Raw genomic sequence first — 18,736 nt, 5'->3', positions numbered from 1 at the left:
ATAAATATTTAAACTACACCATATTTTCTAGTATTTTTAGCTGATGCTATACTATTTGCCTAAACGTAAAGGCTTAACTCTCATTTATATATGTAAATACCAAATAAAACATACATAAGCATTCTGCTCAACAAGCACCATAATCACAGTTTAAAAATAAAGCAATGTTTCTGCTGGACATTCTGCCCTCAACCCTAAGTGTAAAATGAATGGTGTAACTCACAGGTGTTCCCATCATTGTGTAAGTTTTTCCTGAACCTGTCTGTCCATATGCAAAGAGGCAGATGTTGTATCCTCTAAATGCACCTGACAACACAGAAGTGCCAAGATCCTGGAACACCTGTAAAGACCAAAAGAAACAAAACAGTCCATGAATAGTATGCCTCCCTATAAACACTCTGCATTACTTGTGGATCTTGCAGCTTTAATAACTCCATGGGAACAAGGATCTTCACAGTATTTGACTTTTTGATTTATCAGACACAATGATAAGCGTCCAGCATTCACTTGTCAGATCTTCCTCCAGATGCTGGTATGCCAAGCACAGTGCTGACACCGAGCAGTAGTGTTTAATGGTGCTTCCCTGCCTGCTACCTCTTATTTTATACTTGGATTGTATGAATTCTTGAGGATCTCACCCATCCCAAGTTTTTACAGTCCTCAGCATAAAGACAGAAAGGCATGATCAAGGCTCTTTGACGCAATGACATTAAGATAAGCATTAGGCATCAGAACTACAGGTCAAAAGCAAAGCAAAGTCTAACCCATAGCCTGCAAGCAGACCTCATTCAAGCGATACTTATATCTGACCCCTCTGATCAGTAAGTGACACCACCAAAGACTAAATGCTTTCTTTTCTGTTCATACCACACACACAGTGATATATCGCCTTCTGCTCATCGTAACACAGAGCCAGGAACTGTTACCACCAAATCAGTGTCAGCCTCTAGGGGCTTCCAAAGCTTGCACTGGTCCCACTGTGGCTGCAAAAGTTGGACCATCACAGCCAGGCTACCCATACAGCAAGATCTGAACATTCCTTGTGCTTTCCCTGTTCCTTTTTTGGAGACACAGCTGCCCCACATTGTGACTATGTTCTCAGCACATCAAAGCCTTGCCATAGACCAGCTGAAAGGACACCTGGTAAGGTTTGCTAGGAAATGCATAATGGATCAAAAGGTTCTGGTAGGCATGCTGCCAACCCCTCAGCACAGCTTTGGCCTTTCAAAAGAAATGTTACAAGTATTAATGGTTTTGCCATTCACACAGAAAACTAGCTAGTATATATAGAGATGCATGCGATTTCAGTGTTTCACTGCTGTGAAACCTCATCCACTGCCAGGTCATTTGCATCTCCAACGGACAGATAAATGTACTAAACCTGATATAAAAATCAATAGTAAAACATATTTCATAGATATCACCACTTTACCTAAACTGCCCAGAAAAGAGATTAAAAATCCTCTCCTAAGACTTTGGTTTTCAGATCATACTTCAACTCAAACTGAGACAAGATGCTAATTTCTAGCTGAAGAATCAATAGTATTCTCATTTGGCAGAATTTAGCTACCCCTGCCCGTATTCGTAAGGGTATGTCAGAGCATTCGTAAGCATGTCAGAGCATCTACCTCATTAGGATTATCAGATCAAGGAACTTTTCCATTCAAAGAGTAACAGTGAAAGTCATAAACAAAACACATGGACACAAATGTAATAGACAAGGGATAACAGAGACAGTGACAAACTTTCCAGTCACTACTGGACAGGCCATTAAGAAACTGAAGCATAGCTTTGGAGAGGGCCAACCTGGACTTCATGCCAGCTACCAGGGAGACTGGGGGAGTAAATTCAGGTCAGCAACTGAAGTCAACCTTAGGTAATATGTCACCCACATCTATGGTGCCAGCAACTGGAGCAAGTAGGAGTCTAAGTGCCAGCAACTAGAGCGGGACTATGTGTCACAGGGTCTACGTCCCAGCTACTAGGGGGATTGGAGCAGTGCGAGGGTCTCTGTCAGCAGCTGGAGAGGGGACCATGGGTCCCAGGGCCTGTATTCCAGGTGCCAGCTACTGGGGTGGCTGAGGTGAAGCAAATGAGGGTCTCGGCATCAGCACCTGGAGCAGGGAAGCGCTGCCCACAGGGCCTGCGTGCCAGCTACTGGCATGGAAGGTCAGGGGCGGAGAGGGGGCTGGAGTGCTGAGATGCATCAGGGTGGGTGTGTGTAATTTGCTAGCAGATTTCAAACTGGACAAGCTGGTGAGCAGGAGGCCCAGAGTCCAGGCAGGAATATTAAATGGGAGTAGAGCTTGTGCTGATAGTCAAGGGATTCAGGGCAGAGGTGCTTCTGAGCGTACGCACATTTGCTAGTGAGCAGCAAGCTGGGCTATCAGGCAAGTAGAAGACATGTAGAGTAGTTAAGAGGGCTCAGGGTCCAGGCAAAGTTATTAGACAGGCAGAAGGCCCATGTTTGTATCTGAGGGATCTGCTCTCCAGACTTGGAGAGCAAAGGTGTGTGTGTTTTCACTATTAAACTTCAATCCTGATCAGCTGGATAGGAAGAAGGGGACATGGCTGTCTATGCTTGTTTCATGTGTGTGCTGGCAGTGTTATATGTGGGTGTTGTTGAAGGCAGTGCCTTCTGGGACCATCTGTGTAGGCAGCTGCATCAGTGTCCTGCACCCTCTGTCCTTGTCAGTGTTTGTGTTTTTGGCATACACGCTGAGACTCATTATTGGTTGAAATTGCAAAGGGGAAAGCAGTTGCCCTGTCCGTCAGTGTGGGATGGAGAGACCTTCAGGTGTCCAGGCACACAGGGCTGGCCTCCAGGGGCTGGGCAAGAGGAATCCCCAGGTCCTGGAGTCCACAGGAGGCAGTAGCCTTATACATCCCTTAACTGTAACAAGTTTATTATTGGAAACAACTTATCTATGGTCTTGAACAATTAGACCAAAGCCAAAAGTCCAGAATACACACTGAGAACTAGTAATTCACTTGCAGCACATCTGGCTAGTAATTCCTCACCAAGGACAATGTGCCATAAGAAGGTCAACTTTTATGGACAGGAAGGAAAAAAAAAGTAATACTTTTAGCAAAATAAATCTATAGCGCGTAGTTGATGAATGAGTGAACAAATAACTGACATATTAGCATGATGGTTAAAAGTTATGCTGAAGAGGCCAATCTACCACTTTGATCTAATAAACAAACATGCCCAAATTTAAAAAAATTATCACACGACTTTTACAAATATCAGTACAAATAAAGGCATGGATACACATTATTTGCCATCACAGAGGTTTAGAATCTGTATAAAGAACCCAGAAGTGCACAAAAAGACAGAGAAGGAGCTTAAGAAATGAATGGTAGAGAAGAAAGCTACTGAGAAACACTTAGAAATGTCAATTTTAAGGTGACACTATGGAAGGAAAGTGCATAGTTTAAGAGAAGAGGAGAAGAGGGAAGTTTACCCCCAGGATTTTAATAGCCTGAGCATTAGCATCAAAGGGGACTTAAAAAAGGACTAGGCAAAAAATTGGAAGACAGCTAAGAAAGCTATACGTTCTAAGTGCCAGGCAAAAGAAAAATGAAAAAACAGAACAACAATTACAAAGCAGTTTCTGAACTTTGTAGGCAAGGAGGAAAAGTTGCATTTGATATGGTAAAGGGGAAAAGAAAGTTTCTTCCTTCCAGCAGCAGAATGGGGTTACCACTAGAAACCTCTCTCAGAGCCGTTACAGAAGTGGTGCTTCTGTTACCCACTTCAGACACAAATGTTTCCCAATTCCACAACCAGAACTGAGAGAAAATTGTTCCTTATAAATCTAGTACATACTGGAAAGTATAAAATAAGATCACAGGCAGCACTTTGTCCATGAGACTTCCTTTCCCAGTTGTGGGAAAATGTAACTACAAGGATTAGGCTGGGGGTTGGGTTTTCTTGGATGTTGCTTGTAGCAGTATTTCAACATCTGTTTTTATATCCCTTCATCTATGGGAGCCCCACTTAAAAATAATAATTGAATAAATCTATGAAACTGTGCAATTAGCCCTGTTGCTTTTATTTTACTTGATCAGTGGGATTCAGTGGGTCTGACTGCTATGGGGTTTCTTACATGAAGAAGGTCTGCAGAAATTGGCCCTGCGATCACTTTTACGACATGTTCCGAGTCTTCCATTGCTCCTGATTTACTGTTTTTGTTTTAGTAACCCGATTGCATTTGGCCACATGTAGACAGTATGCAATGCATCCCTATACTGTCCCAGCATAGTTTCTGCTTCTGAACTGAGAGTCACTGTTTGTTCCAGTGACTCAGCGATAGTCATGTCAATCTTCTAACTAAAGAGGCAGCCACGGGTAACAGCCAGAGCTGAACAGCACACCACATTTGACCATAAGCATGCCACTGCTTTAGAGCACGGTGATAAACATAGAGCAAGCTACATGCTAAACATGATGATTCTGAAGTTTCTCCTTTCAGTAATGCTGATGCACTCCCTCTAGTCTCAGTGAAGAAGGAGGTCAGCACCATATTTACAACATCATACAACAGATTAACCCGTTTTTCTTCAATAAAGATATTTGGGAAAGCATCTGAGCATTAACAGCAGCAATGCAAATCACTGTAGCCAATTCTTGGCAGGAGTCATCAATCAGCACAGGATATAAGTCAAGTTCCTTGACATTGTACAGCCCATAGATCAGTCTCATGAGTTCAGAAATCCGTTTAACTAATTTATTTTACTTTTGTTTGTTGTAAACCAATGTTTACAGTAAATCTATAACACTGACCCAGGACAAGCCAAGAGCTCACAACTCAAATGAGCATGCAGGCCAATAAAGACTCACCAGTTACACCAAACTGCAACTACTGGCTTTATATGTAATCCCCACCCTCGTGTCTCCTGCAATTCTCTCACAGATACTTCAGCACCCACCACTCCTCCACTGCTTCCTGCGGTCCTCTTGTGTATCTTCACATCCACTCTCAGCTGTCCTTGATCCAGAGCTGGGACACAAGGTGTACTGCTTTGGGGAGGAGGATATGACTGACCAGTCAGAACATGGGACACTGCCAACTGCTCCAGCAGCTGCCAGCTACTAGTGGAGATGCATACAAGCCTTGCACCAAGTACCAGCTGATTCTCAGCTCTGGCAGGCCACAAAGAAATTCCCTGTAATTTAAATCTGTGTCATGAACTGCATGTCATACAGCCTTTTAAAAGATGGAAGAATGGCACCCTCTTCCAAATGTCTTTTGTGCTACTAAACAGTCATTGTCTTCCTCCTGCCCACTCTGCCTGCCCCCTGCACCCCAACTTCCAGAAATTCCCTCCTCTCTGCACTCCCAGCTTTTCCACTTTGCTGCTTACTATTCACTTAGATATCAGAATCCTCCAAGACTGCAAAGCAAAATGATCATAACATAATTCTTGAGCCACCTAACCTGTTTGCCTAAGGCCTTCCTCTTAGCATTGTGCTCCCATGTGAATTCTCCAGTGAACACAACTTTCCCTCAGTAGAGGCACCATTAGGATCTCTTCCCTACCTGGTTGGCACACAAAACTTGTAGGAACCTAATATCAGAGACTGCTACCCCTCCTTCAAATTTAGTTCAGCCTAGCCAGTTTGTTCAAGAATTATTGGGAAACATGGGCCAAAACCAGACAGCCACTGTAAAATTGTATTTCTTCAGAAAATCAGGATAAGAGATTTCAGTTACTACCAATTCAGTAGAGACTAAGATTTCACCAGCTAATTTTCCTGTAGATTCTGCTTGCTCTGAACATGCTCCAGCTCACAAGGTGAGGACTTTCACCCAGAGTCCAAACCGGACTGCCATGGGCCAGGACATCTCTAAGACAGGACACTTAAATTCAGAGCAGAAGAAAGAGAAAGTTCCTCCTGTGTGAGTGGCTCGATGATTTTCAGTAGCTAGGAATGTGAACATAAGGAGGAGGAAAGAATCTGATCTTAATTCAAGATGACAAGAGACAGATCTGAAGACTGATGGAAGACTGGGGAACAGCTGGATAAAATAACAACCACTGAGAACCAGTAATACTGAAAGGAAGGAATGAGAAGAGCGTGGGACCGATAAGAGGCTCTGAATAAGAAGAGGGTGATGGAGTCAAACTGGACAGAGTTAAGGGAGGAAAGGTGGGACTAGTATCCATTGGGAAAAACAAATCAGTGGGAAAAAGATTGAGTTTGGAAGCCAAAGCACAGGAAACCATTGGGTTGGGCTGATACGGAGGACAAAGAACAGGGACAAGTGTGAAAGGCAGACGTTTGTAGATCTGGCATCCAGAGGGTAGGATTTTGGGGCAAACTGAATGGGATTGGAGTCAAGTAGTATACAGAAAAGGACTAAGAAATGACAGGATGCGTTATGTTGAAGTAATAGGAGCAAGGCGAGCCTGTGACCACTTCCCTTCAGAGTATCAACACTAAATAAATTCAGGAATTTTGCATGGCTCATTGTACACAGAAGTGGCCTAAAACCAGCTTGCATACTCCACGTCAGTTTAGAAACCTGTACTTCACATGGCAGAACCTCTTACAACAGGGATAAATGCAGGCTAGAGAAGTATCTTGATTCTATGCTAGTTTCCTCGTTAAGAGCTGTTTTTCTTTCTGAAGGCTCATAATGGATCTTTGAGAGTTATTAATTGATCTAAGTATCAGAAAACAAAATCTTCACAAAGTGGCAAGCCTTCAAGATAGCAACACTAGCAATGTCATCTGGACATTGAAGCTGGAATTTTAGAATAACTGCATTTTACTTCTAGCTCTGTTGTTGAAACTTTTGTATGACATTGTGCAACTCATTTAACATTTTAATTGTTCAATTTTCCTACAGATAAAGTAGGAATAATGCTATCCATTAATAGAAAATTGTGGGATGTTTTCACTAGTGTTCATAAAATTCCTTGCGATCTTGGCTTAAATTGCTCTGGATGTTCTAACTGTGCAAATTATTGTGCTTGCTCTGTCTCCATATACATTGGACTGTCTGAAAGAAGAACATCTGACACTGAAGTCCCAGTTAAGCAAAGCTTTGTTACATTTACCCTCTATTAAATACAAACAGCTACTCAGACGCTTCAATTCAAATGTTTCGAATCAGTCCTTTTTGAATTGAGCCTTGAGAGAAGACCTATTATTACAAACAAAATTGGGTAACTCTGGAAACAATGCCATAACCTTATGATGATAATAAATGAGAATTTTAAAAATTATTTACTGAAATCCTACTAAAAGCTGATTTGTACTGTTTTGTGTTTATTCTTTCTGGTAAATTACCTTCTCTCCTTTTGTGAAGATAAATTACAATTCATTTTATTAAATATAGTCCCAATTTAGTCAGAAAAGCTTCTTTGTTTTAGTGTACTGCAGAAAAAAAATGGAGAAGTGAAGCACAGCAATGAATTTATGGCTTGTTTAAAAATAAAGGAGTGTAATTGAAATCAAAGCTTTTTCTGTGCTAATATCAGAGACATTAGTCCAAATACCCATCAGCATCAACAGCTGCAGACTATACAAAAAGTACTATAATTAATCATTCTGGACATATGTACTAACATATTTCATGACATAATGAATCCAATAATGGTTTTTGTTGATCATGAGGAAAAGAAAAAAAGGAAAAAAAAGTATTCTTCTGGGATTCTTCCAAGTCTCACTTTTGAAATGAAACTTCAGGAAGATAAGGTTTTTCAACGAACACAAGTTGGCTATGGCTTCCTGCAGAGAACACGCCATTTGGCCAAGACGACTATGTCTTCCCTGCATGGCTGCTCTACGTGATTGGCACTGTTTGGTTTGTTCCATGCAAGAATACTTCTTTCAACAAAGCCTTAACTGGCTTTGCTACGCCATGTTCCTGCACTTGCCCAGCTGTATCTGGTCCACATCCCATGGTGATCTGTGAAACATCCTAATTTATTATCTGTCAACTGTCCTAATAGTAGAAAAAACATGCCTTTCTGAAGTTATGAGAGGGCATTAAGACAACTGTTATCATTCAAGGTACTTTGCTGGCATGCTCACTACAAAGTGGCCAGGTTCCAGCTCAAATCTAACAAATCCTGAATCGTACAAGTTAGTCCTCATTACAGGACTTTCAGCACAGATGAGAGAAAGGAAAAGGTTTGGTTTAAAATGTAGCCAAAATGTCCTAATCGCGCAGCTCAGGCATACCAAAATGCTGTCCAAGTTGTTGCAATATGAACATATTTGGGGTTGAAACTGGTTTATATTAGATAAGAATCATCTGTTTCAAGTATAACAGATCACTTAAACATTTCAAAACCTATTTCAATGCTCCATAAGAAATACTTCAGAGAGTCTAAATATTTGCAGAACAGGTAAGTTAAGCTGCTCACTGTGAAATCTTACATAAGAAGTTGTACAGTTGTGTAACTGTATGTATATGCTTATAGAAAGATTTCAACAGGAATCCTGCCCTTAAGAAACCATAGTGGAACGTATAAAAAAAGAAGACTTAAGTATATATTAAGGCACAAGGCTTACCAACTCTTAAGCAGCAATCTAAGTTTTATGACTCAGTCCTAACTCAGACAAAGAATCACAGAACTTAATTTCTGAAAATTACAGTATTAGTAATTTGCCCTTGTCCATACTAGAAAACCAGACCATTTTATCTGAATTGTGTTTTTTAAAAACAATTTAAGGTTTACAGATTTATGCGCCAAGGAGGCTACTTCTACTATCATTCAGTTAAAAATATAATTATATTCAGTTTGATCTTACCTGTTTTCTTGATGATTTTTTGAAACCATTTGTACAATTCATATGCTTATACCCTTTAAACACAAACTTTTTTAATCCTCTTCGGTTATACTACCAGACTGAAATATAAATTGCACTTGGGCACATCAGATATGCAATCGCTACTCAGGCAAAGTTCAGAGCCTTGGGCAGTACAAGTGCAAGCTGCAACAGTTAATGCGGGAAACTTGGAAGATCCTGGCCCAGCAGTGCTGAAGGACCTTGTGATCATCAACGGCTTGAACTGTTACACCATCTTTCTGAAGCAGAGAAATGATTTCCTAAATGCATAGCCAGTGCAGTGGAGTACCGGTGACTTGCTCAACGTCTTTCTCCTCTTTCTGTCTTTCCCTCTCCCTCAATTAGCATCATTTCTTTTCAGCTAAGCTGTTTCAACAAACCTCCAGTGCAAAATCTTGTAGTCTTACAAAATTCCACATCACGCAAGGAAAACTACTGTTCTAGTAAAGAATAACAGACTCAAATCAAATGCTCCATAAGCCTGGGGTTGGTATTAACAGCCCTGACAAATGCCTTTAAGTGTCTATTAGGTGGTAGACTATTTAATTACAAAAAGTTAAATTCCTTGCCTCCCTCTTCAAATAAATTAATTTTTCAAATTAAAAAAGTTTTAAAATCATTTTAGGATTCTATTCTCATTCAAAGTTGTTTTAAAGACAAAAAAAAGTCACTCTTAACAGTTTATGTATCTCAAGTCCAGCACCTTAAGTCTGGAATCACAAGGTCAAATCTACCATTGGCAATCATGCCGAAGGGAACGCTTCTGTGTGGGATAAATGTGCCTGCTTCCCATCAATTTATGCTGCTTTCCTTTTTCTCCTCTGATTTGCACACCAGCTTTTTTAATTTGGTCACTATGTATTACCTGTGAGCATCAACAGGACATTTTTAGTCAATTCTAATACATACTGTTTAGACCTGGATTGTGGAACTTTGAAGATACAAACAGAAATACTTCAGATGAAGTCTCACTACAGTGTACGTTTTCCAAATATTTATGTGAATGACAGATTCTGAGGCCATCTAAATCCTAAAAATTCAGTTTCATATAACCAAATAAATACAAAGACAAAAGAATTTTCATATGGCATATAAGCAAAATATTAAAATGAGAACCAATTCAGGTTCTAATTACTGTTATGTCGGGAAATTAAAAAAAGTAGACATTTAGTACAGCCTAATTATCACTGTTGAGTTAATCCTATTTAAAATTAAAAGCTAGAAAGATTGACTATATATTTTCTTTGGAATCCAAATGTATTAGAGGTCAAATGAATGTGCCACTCTGCAAACAACCTCTGAAACCCTATTGGAAGTGAAAATCATGAAGTGCAAACTGCAGTCAGCTTGGAACACAAAGTAAAACCACACCAAAAACTTGCAGTTTGTATCAGGTCACCCTTGATAAGAAAGTTTGGATTTACTACCCATTTCAAAAGAAAATAAAAATTAATAAAACAGAACAAACTGAGACACGTTTTTGGGTTGTTTTTTCAAGAATACTTGAGAATGTTAACCTTTCCACACAGACAATTTTTTAAATGACATATGAATAACATTAATTGGAAATGTACCTTGCATTACTAAAAGATACAAAAATTGAAGGAGTCCAGGAGATTTCAATGAAAGCATACCATCCATCCAAAGAAAGAGTGAGAACTAAGTGACAGAAGACATTTTTTCCCCCTGTTGAATGAACCTTTATAAAAACAGTTTCACAACACTAAAATAGTAAAACTCTCCCTTTTTAAAAATTGGGAGTACGCTTTGCAAATAGATTTGTGGGTAATAAGCAAAACAACCCTTTTTCACTACTAGGAGATTTATAACAGGGAAGCGATATTCTATTCTGATGCTTTCCCATTTGAACAGCAGAATCAGAAATCTTCTGAAGCTAAAAATCTCAGCTCTCTCTTTTGCTGGCTTAAAAGTCAAAATTTATAGTGGCTTTTCTACATCTTTCTTAAACAATGAGTTGTCAAGATACTGAAAAATACCCTATTTATTAGTCTGAGATTGTATCACATTTTATCACATTAGACCTGCATGCCTGTGTATAAATACACATAGCAGACAGATGACTATATTTTTTTCTGGAATGAAAACACATATCTTTTTGTGCTAGTGCCAAGAAGAAATAAAATATGGCATGGAGCACATTCAGTCAGACACCATAAGCGACAGACATTTATTATTAACAGTGATGGTTTGGGACTTTGTTATTTTACATTGAAATCTTTGCTTGGATATTAAAAGTGTGAATTTTTTTGTTTTAAACTCTTCTTTTCAGGCCTTTTTTCTCTTTTATATTCCTTGATCTCTTAGTTACTATCAAACCAATGGCCTGTGGATAACCCCTGTAATCTATAACTTTTCTATGTGTCACACACAAAGACAGACAGAAGTGTGTTGGCTGTCAGTGTTTCTTTTGATCCTAACAAAATGTTTGAGATAATTAAACTCTCCTTTTATGCATATGATTCAAACTAATGCTATTGACTACTGTAACACGAGGCTCAGTTAATATCAGGATCTTTGTCTTTTCATTGAATTACTATGCATTGAATGGATATACAACTAGGACAGCTCATGACAGCAAATATATATTTTACATTGTAACTGGAATGGGCTCTCTTTATTCTGTGATAATGTCCCTCTAATAGTAATAAATACTTTGATTTCAAAGATAATGGGGGCAATTCTATCAGAACTGAAGTTTGGCCAATACGAATTTCAGGAGTATAAAACTTCATTTTCTTAATCCAATCAGAACCTGAATTGCAGAAGGAAAAGGAAACAAGAAGCAGTTGTTTTAAACTACAGTAAATTGTCTGTTATGCTTTGGGGTTTAATAATTTGGGAAACTGAAAGTTTTCCCAAGTCACTCAAGCCAAGTCTCAGAGTAACATGGGGAAAAAAAATCCAGTAAACCTCCACGGACAGTGTGTAATGCCAAGTTTGCAAATTTAAGGGAACAATATTGATAAATAAATATTGGTAAATAATACTTAGACTACAATGACCAGGCTAGGACCAACTCTGACAGGAGCAGAGATGAAAGGAGAAGAAAGCAGAAAGAGTAGAAGAGAGGGAGCTACAACTTTTAGGAGTAGAATCATAGAATCACTGAGGTTGGAAAAGACCTCTAAGATCATCAAGTCCAACCGTCGACCCAACACCACCACCCACTAAACCATGTCCCTAAGTGCCTCACCTACTCGTCCTTTAAATACCTCCAGGGATGGGGACTCCACCACTTCCCTGGGCAGCCTGTTCCAATGTTTCACCACTCTTTCAGTAAAGAAATTTTTCCTCACGTCCAATCTAAACCTCCCCTGGCACAACTTGAGGCCATTTCCTCTTGTCCTATCACTAGTTACTTGGGAGAAGAGACCGACACCCACCTCGCTACAACCTCCTTTCAGGTAGTTGTAGAGAGCGATGAGGTCTCCCCTCAGCCTCCTTTTCTGCAGGCTAAACAACCCCAGTTCCCTCAGCCGCTCCTCATAAGACTTGTTCTCCAGACCCCTCACCAGCCTCGTTGCCCTTCTCTGGACACGCTCCAGCACCTCAATGTCCTTCTTGCAGTGAGGGGCCCAAAACTGAACACAGTATTCGAGGTGCGGCCTCACCAGTGCCGAGTACAGGGGCACGATCACTTCCCTACTCCTGCTGGCCACACTATTTCTGATACAGGCCAGGATGCCATTGGCCTTCTTGGCCGCCTGGGCACACTGCCGGCTCATGTTCAGCCGGCTGTCAACCAGCACCCCCAGGTCCTTTTCTGACAGGCAGCTTTCCAGCCACTCTTCCCCAAGCCTGTAGCGCTGCATGGGGTGGTTGTGGCCGAAGTGCAGGACCCGGCACTTGGCCTTGTTGAACCTCATACAATTGGTCTGGGCCCATCGATCCAGCCTGTCCAGGTCCCTCTGCAGAGCCTTCCTACCCTCGAGCAGATCAACACTCCCACCCAACTTGGTGTCGTCTGCAAACTTACTGAGGGTGCACTCAATCCCCTCATTCAGATCATCGATAAAGATATTGAACAAGACCGGCCCCAAAACTGAGCCCTGGGGAACACTGCTCGTGACCGGCCGCCAACTGGATGTAACTCCATTCACCACAACTCTCTGGGCCCGGCCGTCCAGCCAGTTTTTGACCCAGCGCAGAGTCCACCTGTCTAAGCCGTGAGCCACCAGCTTCTCTAGGAGAATGCTGTGGGAGACAGTGTCAAAGGCCTTGCTGAAGTCCAGGTAGACCACATCCACAGCCTTTCCCTCATCCACTAGGCGGGTCACCTGGTCATAGAAGGAGATCAGGTTGGTCAAGCAGGACCTGCCTCTCATGAATCCGTGCTGGCTAGGCCTGATGCCTTGGTTGTCCTGCTCATGCCTTGTGAGCACCCTCAAGATGAACCGCTCCATAATCTTCCCCGGCACTGAGGTCAGGCTGACAGGCCTGTAGTTCCCTGGATCCTCCTTCCCACCCTTCTTGTAGATGGGTGTCACATTGGCAAGCCTCCAGTCGTCCGGGACCTCCCCCATTAACCAGGACTGCTGATAAATGATGGAGAGTGGCTTGGTGAGCACCTCCGCCAGCTCCCTCAGCACTCTCGGGTGGATCCCATCCGGCCCCATAGACTTGTGAGCGTCCAGGTGGCGTAGCAGGTCATTGACTGCTTCCTCTTGGATTATGGGGGGTTCATCCTGCTCGCCGTCCCTGTCTTCCAGCTCGGGGGGCCGAGTACCCTGAGGATAACTGGTCTGCCTGTTAAAGACTGAGGCAAAGAAGGCATTGAGTACCTCAGCCTTTTCCTCATCCTCGGTGACAATGTTCCCCCCCACATCCAATAAAGGATGGAGATTTTCCTTGGCTCTCTTCTTGTCATTAATATATTTGTAAAAGCTTTTTTTGTTGTCTTTAACGACAGCGGCCAGATTGTGTTCTAGCTGGGCTTTTGCCTTTCTCATTTCTTCTCTGCACGACCTAACGAGATCCCTGTACTCTTCTTGAGTCGCCTGCCCCTTCTTCCACAAGCGGTAAACTCTCCTTTTTTTTTCCTGAGTCCCAGCAAGAGCTCCCCGTTCAGCCAGGCCGGTCGTCTTCCCCGCCCGTTCTTCTTACGGCGTACGGGGACAGCCTGCTCCTGCGCCTTTAAGACTTCCTTCTTGAAGATCGTCCAGCCTTCCTGGACCCCTTTGCCCTTCAGGACCGTCTCCCAAGGGACTCTCTCAACCAGCGTCCTGAACAGGCCAAAGTCCGCCCTCCGCAAGCCCATGGTTGTGGTTTTGCTGCCCCCCCTCCTTACTTCACCAAGAATTGAGAATTCTACCATTTCATGATCGCTAAGCCCAAGATGGCCTCCGACCACCACATCTCCCACCAGTCCTTCTCTGTTAGTAAACAGCAGGTCGAGCGAGGCACCTCCCCTGGTAGGCTCGCTTACCAGCTGTGTCAGGAAGTTGTCTTCCACACACTCCAGGAACCTCCTAGACTGCTTCCTCTCTGCCGTGTTGTATTTCCAGCAGACGTCCGGGAAGTTGAAGTCCCCCACGAGAACAAGGGCTAGCGATTGAGAGACTTGTGCCAGTCGCTTGTAGAACGCTTCATCCGCCCCTTCATCCTGGTTGGGTGGTCTATAACAGACTCCCAGCAGGATATCTGCCTCGGTGGCCTTCCCCCTCATCCTTACCCATAAACACTCAACCGTACCATCATCACAATTGTTGAGCTCTAGACAATCGAAACACTCCCTAACATACAGGGCCACCCCACTGCCTCTCCTTCCTCGCCTGTCCCTTCTGAAGAGTCTATAGCCATCCATTGCATCCATTGCAGCACTCCAGTCATGAGTCACCGCACCATGTAACAAGTAACAACCATGTAACAAGTAACAAGTAGCCCCACCAAGTAACAAGCTAATAGAATAGTTTATCACATCCTATTTGTACGGTAACTGTTTTCTTACTTGCAAGTGCCTGAAATGTTCAATATTTAATATCATCATTAGGAAACTAAACTAATCTTGGAAACTTCAGAAATTTCAAGGGAGTTTATTTGGCCAAGGCAAACCAGACAAGAACAAAAACTTATGGTAATTTTTTTTTAAGTTTTTGAATAAATAAAATCGCTACTTGTTACAGGCACAGTCCACAAACATCAATATCAACAAACAACTCACTAAAAGCAAACCACTTGTACTGTAAAACATTAGGCTAAAGTTAGAATACTAAGATGAATTCCCACAGGTTAATAACTGGGACCAAAACCAAAAGAAAATTATCTTCTTGCGCAGCACAATTTAAAAATACCACTGATTTAATGAAAGAGGAAAAGACTGAACTTAAGACAGATGTACAGCCAACAGCTGCTTTTCACCATAGAACCAACAAATGACTTTAAAATGCTGAAAAAACTCAACAACTCAATTTCCATTAAAGATTTGCCATGCAAACAAGAAAACAGAAAAATGCTTTATCAGTAGATAGAAAGCTTCAGCGCATCAAGACAATTGCAGCACACCCAGGTACAAAATGAACTTACTATAAAAAAGGTGCTATTAATTACTATACAAACAAAATTGCTCTCAACCGATAGGTCAGGACAGTTTAAGCAACTGCATAAAAGGCTGAGTCCTGCAGTATCTATTTGCCACCATCTCCACTATGAACTACAGATAGGCAGTATCTCATATTTGGTGTGTTTTCCTTACAGAATCTTGCTCCCCTCAAGCTGTTACTGTTTGGGTTATGACCAAATTCTGTTTAATTGAATTGCTGCTACATCTCAGATACAGCATCCAAGACACGGATTTAAGGTGAAAAAATATTTCATGAAATAGAATTACACAGAACTAAATGCTTCCTGCCAAAATAATGAAAGCCGCCACTCCAAAACCTTCACAAAACCCCAAAGGTTAATTTAAATAAAAAAGGCTTCTGCAAGGAAGATGCAAGAGGATGCAAGGAAGGAAAATCTGAAAACAAATCTAGGGGTTTGTTCCAATAATGCATGGCTTTTTCCGCACGTGTTTTCTCTTAAAGAATATTGAACAAATGTCAGCTGAAGGGCTTTCTGTACATGGCCAGAGAAAACACAAGCAAAGGGAAGTGCATTATGCTGCACTGAACCCTTCACTGTGACATTAGGATTACTTCAGCAACATTACTTTTTGGTTTGAATGGGATAAAGGAGGGGGAAAAAAAAAAAAAAAGGCATTGGTTGGTTAGTTTGGGAACATTTCTTCTCTCTTGTTAAGAGGCCACAGCTTCACAGCTAGGATTACTTCTTTTCCTTCTCTCTATCCAGCCTTTTCAGTTTCTTTTCCCAGTCAGACCGGAGGCAGGGGAGTGAAAGGAACAGCTTCTCTCCAGCTCAAGAAGATTGGCCTGTGGCAGAGGCATTTGCACCACAACTTGAGACACAGTTCAATTCTTGGCTCTGCCAACAGACTTCCCGCGTGTCCTTAAATCCCTTTGTGCTTTAATTCTCCCTGTGAGAGACAACAATGATTTCTTTGTTCATCTTATCAGCTGTAATTTTTTTCCAGTGGAAAAACTGTCTGCTCTGTGTGATAATGTACCTACATACACTATATTTAACAGCATGAAAGTTCAATCTTGATTAAGGTATTTAGGTGGAATTGTAAAATACTAGAAGAAGTCACAGATAACATATGACAAATATATATTGTTCCTCTGGGGGACAGGAGGGAGAATATGAGAAACACTGACTAGGCTGAGTGGTAGCTTCCTATTCCTGCCATTTTATCACTAAATTATACAATCATGAAAATACACGTTATCTGCTCATCAAAAATCTATCTCATTTTGAAAAAGAAAAAACTCTGTGCTTATCACATCAATCTAGTTTATAGATGTTCTGATAGAAATCTTGACCTTTTAAAAGTGCTAAAGTGCTCCATTACCAAGGGCACAACTCTACCCTCTTTTTTTTTTTCTTTTCTTTTTATTAAATTGCTGGTATTCTACTGTAAACATCAACCTGAAAGATCAGATATCCATTGCAAAAATACCACCTTGTATTTTCATCTACATGTACAAAACCATATTCTTTCTCAGATCCCCCTTTTCCTGCCCGACAGGGATTCCTATTGTGTTATCACTGGATTATGGAAGAGCAATTTGAATGCAACAGCCATACAATCCAAACCCCACAGCATTTGACACTGTATCAATATCTGACTTAGCTCAGTCCAGCTGTACTTGTCGTAATAAAGCTTTCTACACAGAAAAAAAAACGACATAATTTTTGGCTTTATTAATGAGTACTTTAAGATTTACACATTATATTTTGTGTTTTATTCTGGTACTTTATCTGCCCATCAAATCAACACAGGTGAATCCTATCCATTAAGGACTGAATGAAAACCCTTTCGTTTAGTGAATTGTGAAGTAGGTAGGCTTGGTACCTACTGGTACCTACCAATTAGGCTTGGTAATTCTCTCCAGGAGAACAGCAAATATTTGTTAGGGAAACACAGTGAAAGCATCCTCCGTTTTTCCTCGAAAGCTAATGGTTACAAACTGTCACTATTTAAGAGAAACTGCAGGAAAAGGACTGTTTGTCTTGGGGAACTGTTTCTTTTTCTGATCTAAACCTCTGGATCACCTGGCAGAAGTCCAACTTCAGACTTGAATCCTCTTTCTGTACAGATACTCTGTAAAACAGAATTGTCACAGGTGCTCTATTTTTCCAAGAGCCCTGTTCAATTTATGTAAAAAAGTCCTTACAGATACAGTTACTTGGACATATACAACTTCTCATGCGTGTCAAAGGAAAATTCTGAGCAGTTGTACAATTCTGGATCTGCTGCCTAGGCTTCAGGAATACATCCTGCTTACTTCCCAGCTAAAGAACATTCCTTGTCTTGTTTTGAGCCATTCTTCCCTTGGTACCAGAACTTCTGCCATGGTACAATTGCAATAAAAGACAGTGGCGGGGCAGGGGAAGTCAAACTGATCATGTGTTAAGAAAAAATTACACATCAAAAAATTAGACATGCTCAAAAAACACAGAGGATTTTTGATTATGCTTACCTTCTGCAAAAGAGTGAATGATACTTTTGCAGAAGGCAATGAAAGACTACTCTGTAGCATCATTGTATTATCTAGCTCTTTAAAAACAGACAAAAACTTCAATGAACACCCTTGGGGAAAGGAAGGAGAAAATTACAAGTAAATAGCTAGCTACACACAACCTGCAGTACTGTGTCTACAAACCACTTAACGAGCAGATGAGCAACTAAGTGTTTTTGTTTCTCTGTTCCAGGAACCTGGGATTGCAGGTTTGAGTGCTGCTCTATCCGTATGGGTGCTTGTTTGCCAGGTTGGATGTCAGAGGAACAGATTTCATTTCTGTGCTCTGCTTGTTCACCAGCAGACTTGTAACACACCGACTTAAGACTAGTGCCAGGAATACACAGCGAAGGAAGATTTTTCCTGAGTGAATTCTGGGCCAGACCATGCAAGAATGGAACCACAGGGGAAACTAAAAACTTCAGCTTTTCTAAAGGTCTAGCAAAGGCTAATGTCACAGCTGGAAGAAGCAGCACAATGTTCTCTACAGTCATACTGTTTTACTCCACCAGGGCCAGGACATGTTTTAGACATCCCCCTCCCCTGGCCCAGATATCACTTCATGCCAGAAAAATCATGTAATTTGTAACTTTAAATGTTGTGATACCATCACTATCTGTGCCTGAATGTCTACCAAAAGAAAAAAACAAACAAAAAAACCCAAGAAAAGACTGGGGCAGTTTTACTGATATCCTCTTAAAATGAGCAAAATAAATACTGTCAGAGCTGTTAGTTGTTTTGTTTTTTTTTTTCTTTTTTTATATATATATACTGAATTATATCTCTCTTGCAATGAAAAGAGCAAGGAACAAATGGATTATAATGA

The 18,736-nt window shown here is 41.2% G+C and overlaps 1 protein-coding gene across 1 annotated transcript in view; it reads right to left on the bottom strand.

Moving 5' to 3' along the window:
* STARD9 (StAR related lipid transfer domain containing 9) overlaps nucleotides 1-18,736 on the bottom strand; it is a 119,312-nt gene that overhangs the window by 62,961 nt on the left and 37,615 nt on the right. Inside the window, exon 4 of the mRNA XM_076344686.1 lies at nucleotides 224-340. Coding sequence (XP_076200801.1) covers nucleotides 224-340 — 117 coding nt within the window. The remainder of the gene's footprint in view (nucleotides 1-223; nucleotides 341-18,736) is intronic.

Source organism: Aptenodytes patagonicus, chromosome 7, assembly GCF_965638725.1.
Source record: "Aptenodytes patagonicus chromosome 7, bAptPat1.pri.cur, whole genome shotgun sequence".
Lineage (NCBI taxonomy): Eukaryota > Metazoa > Chordata > Aves > Sphenisciformes > Spheniscidae > Aptenodytes > Aptenodytes patagonicus.
This window is presented reverse-complemented; position numbering and strand designations above follow the sequence as displayed.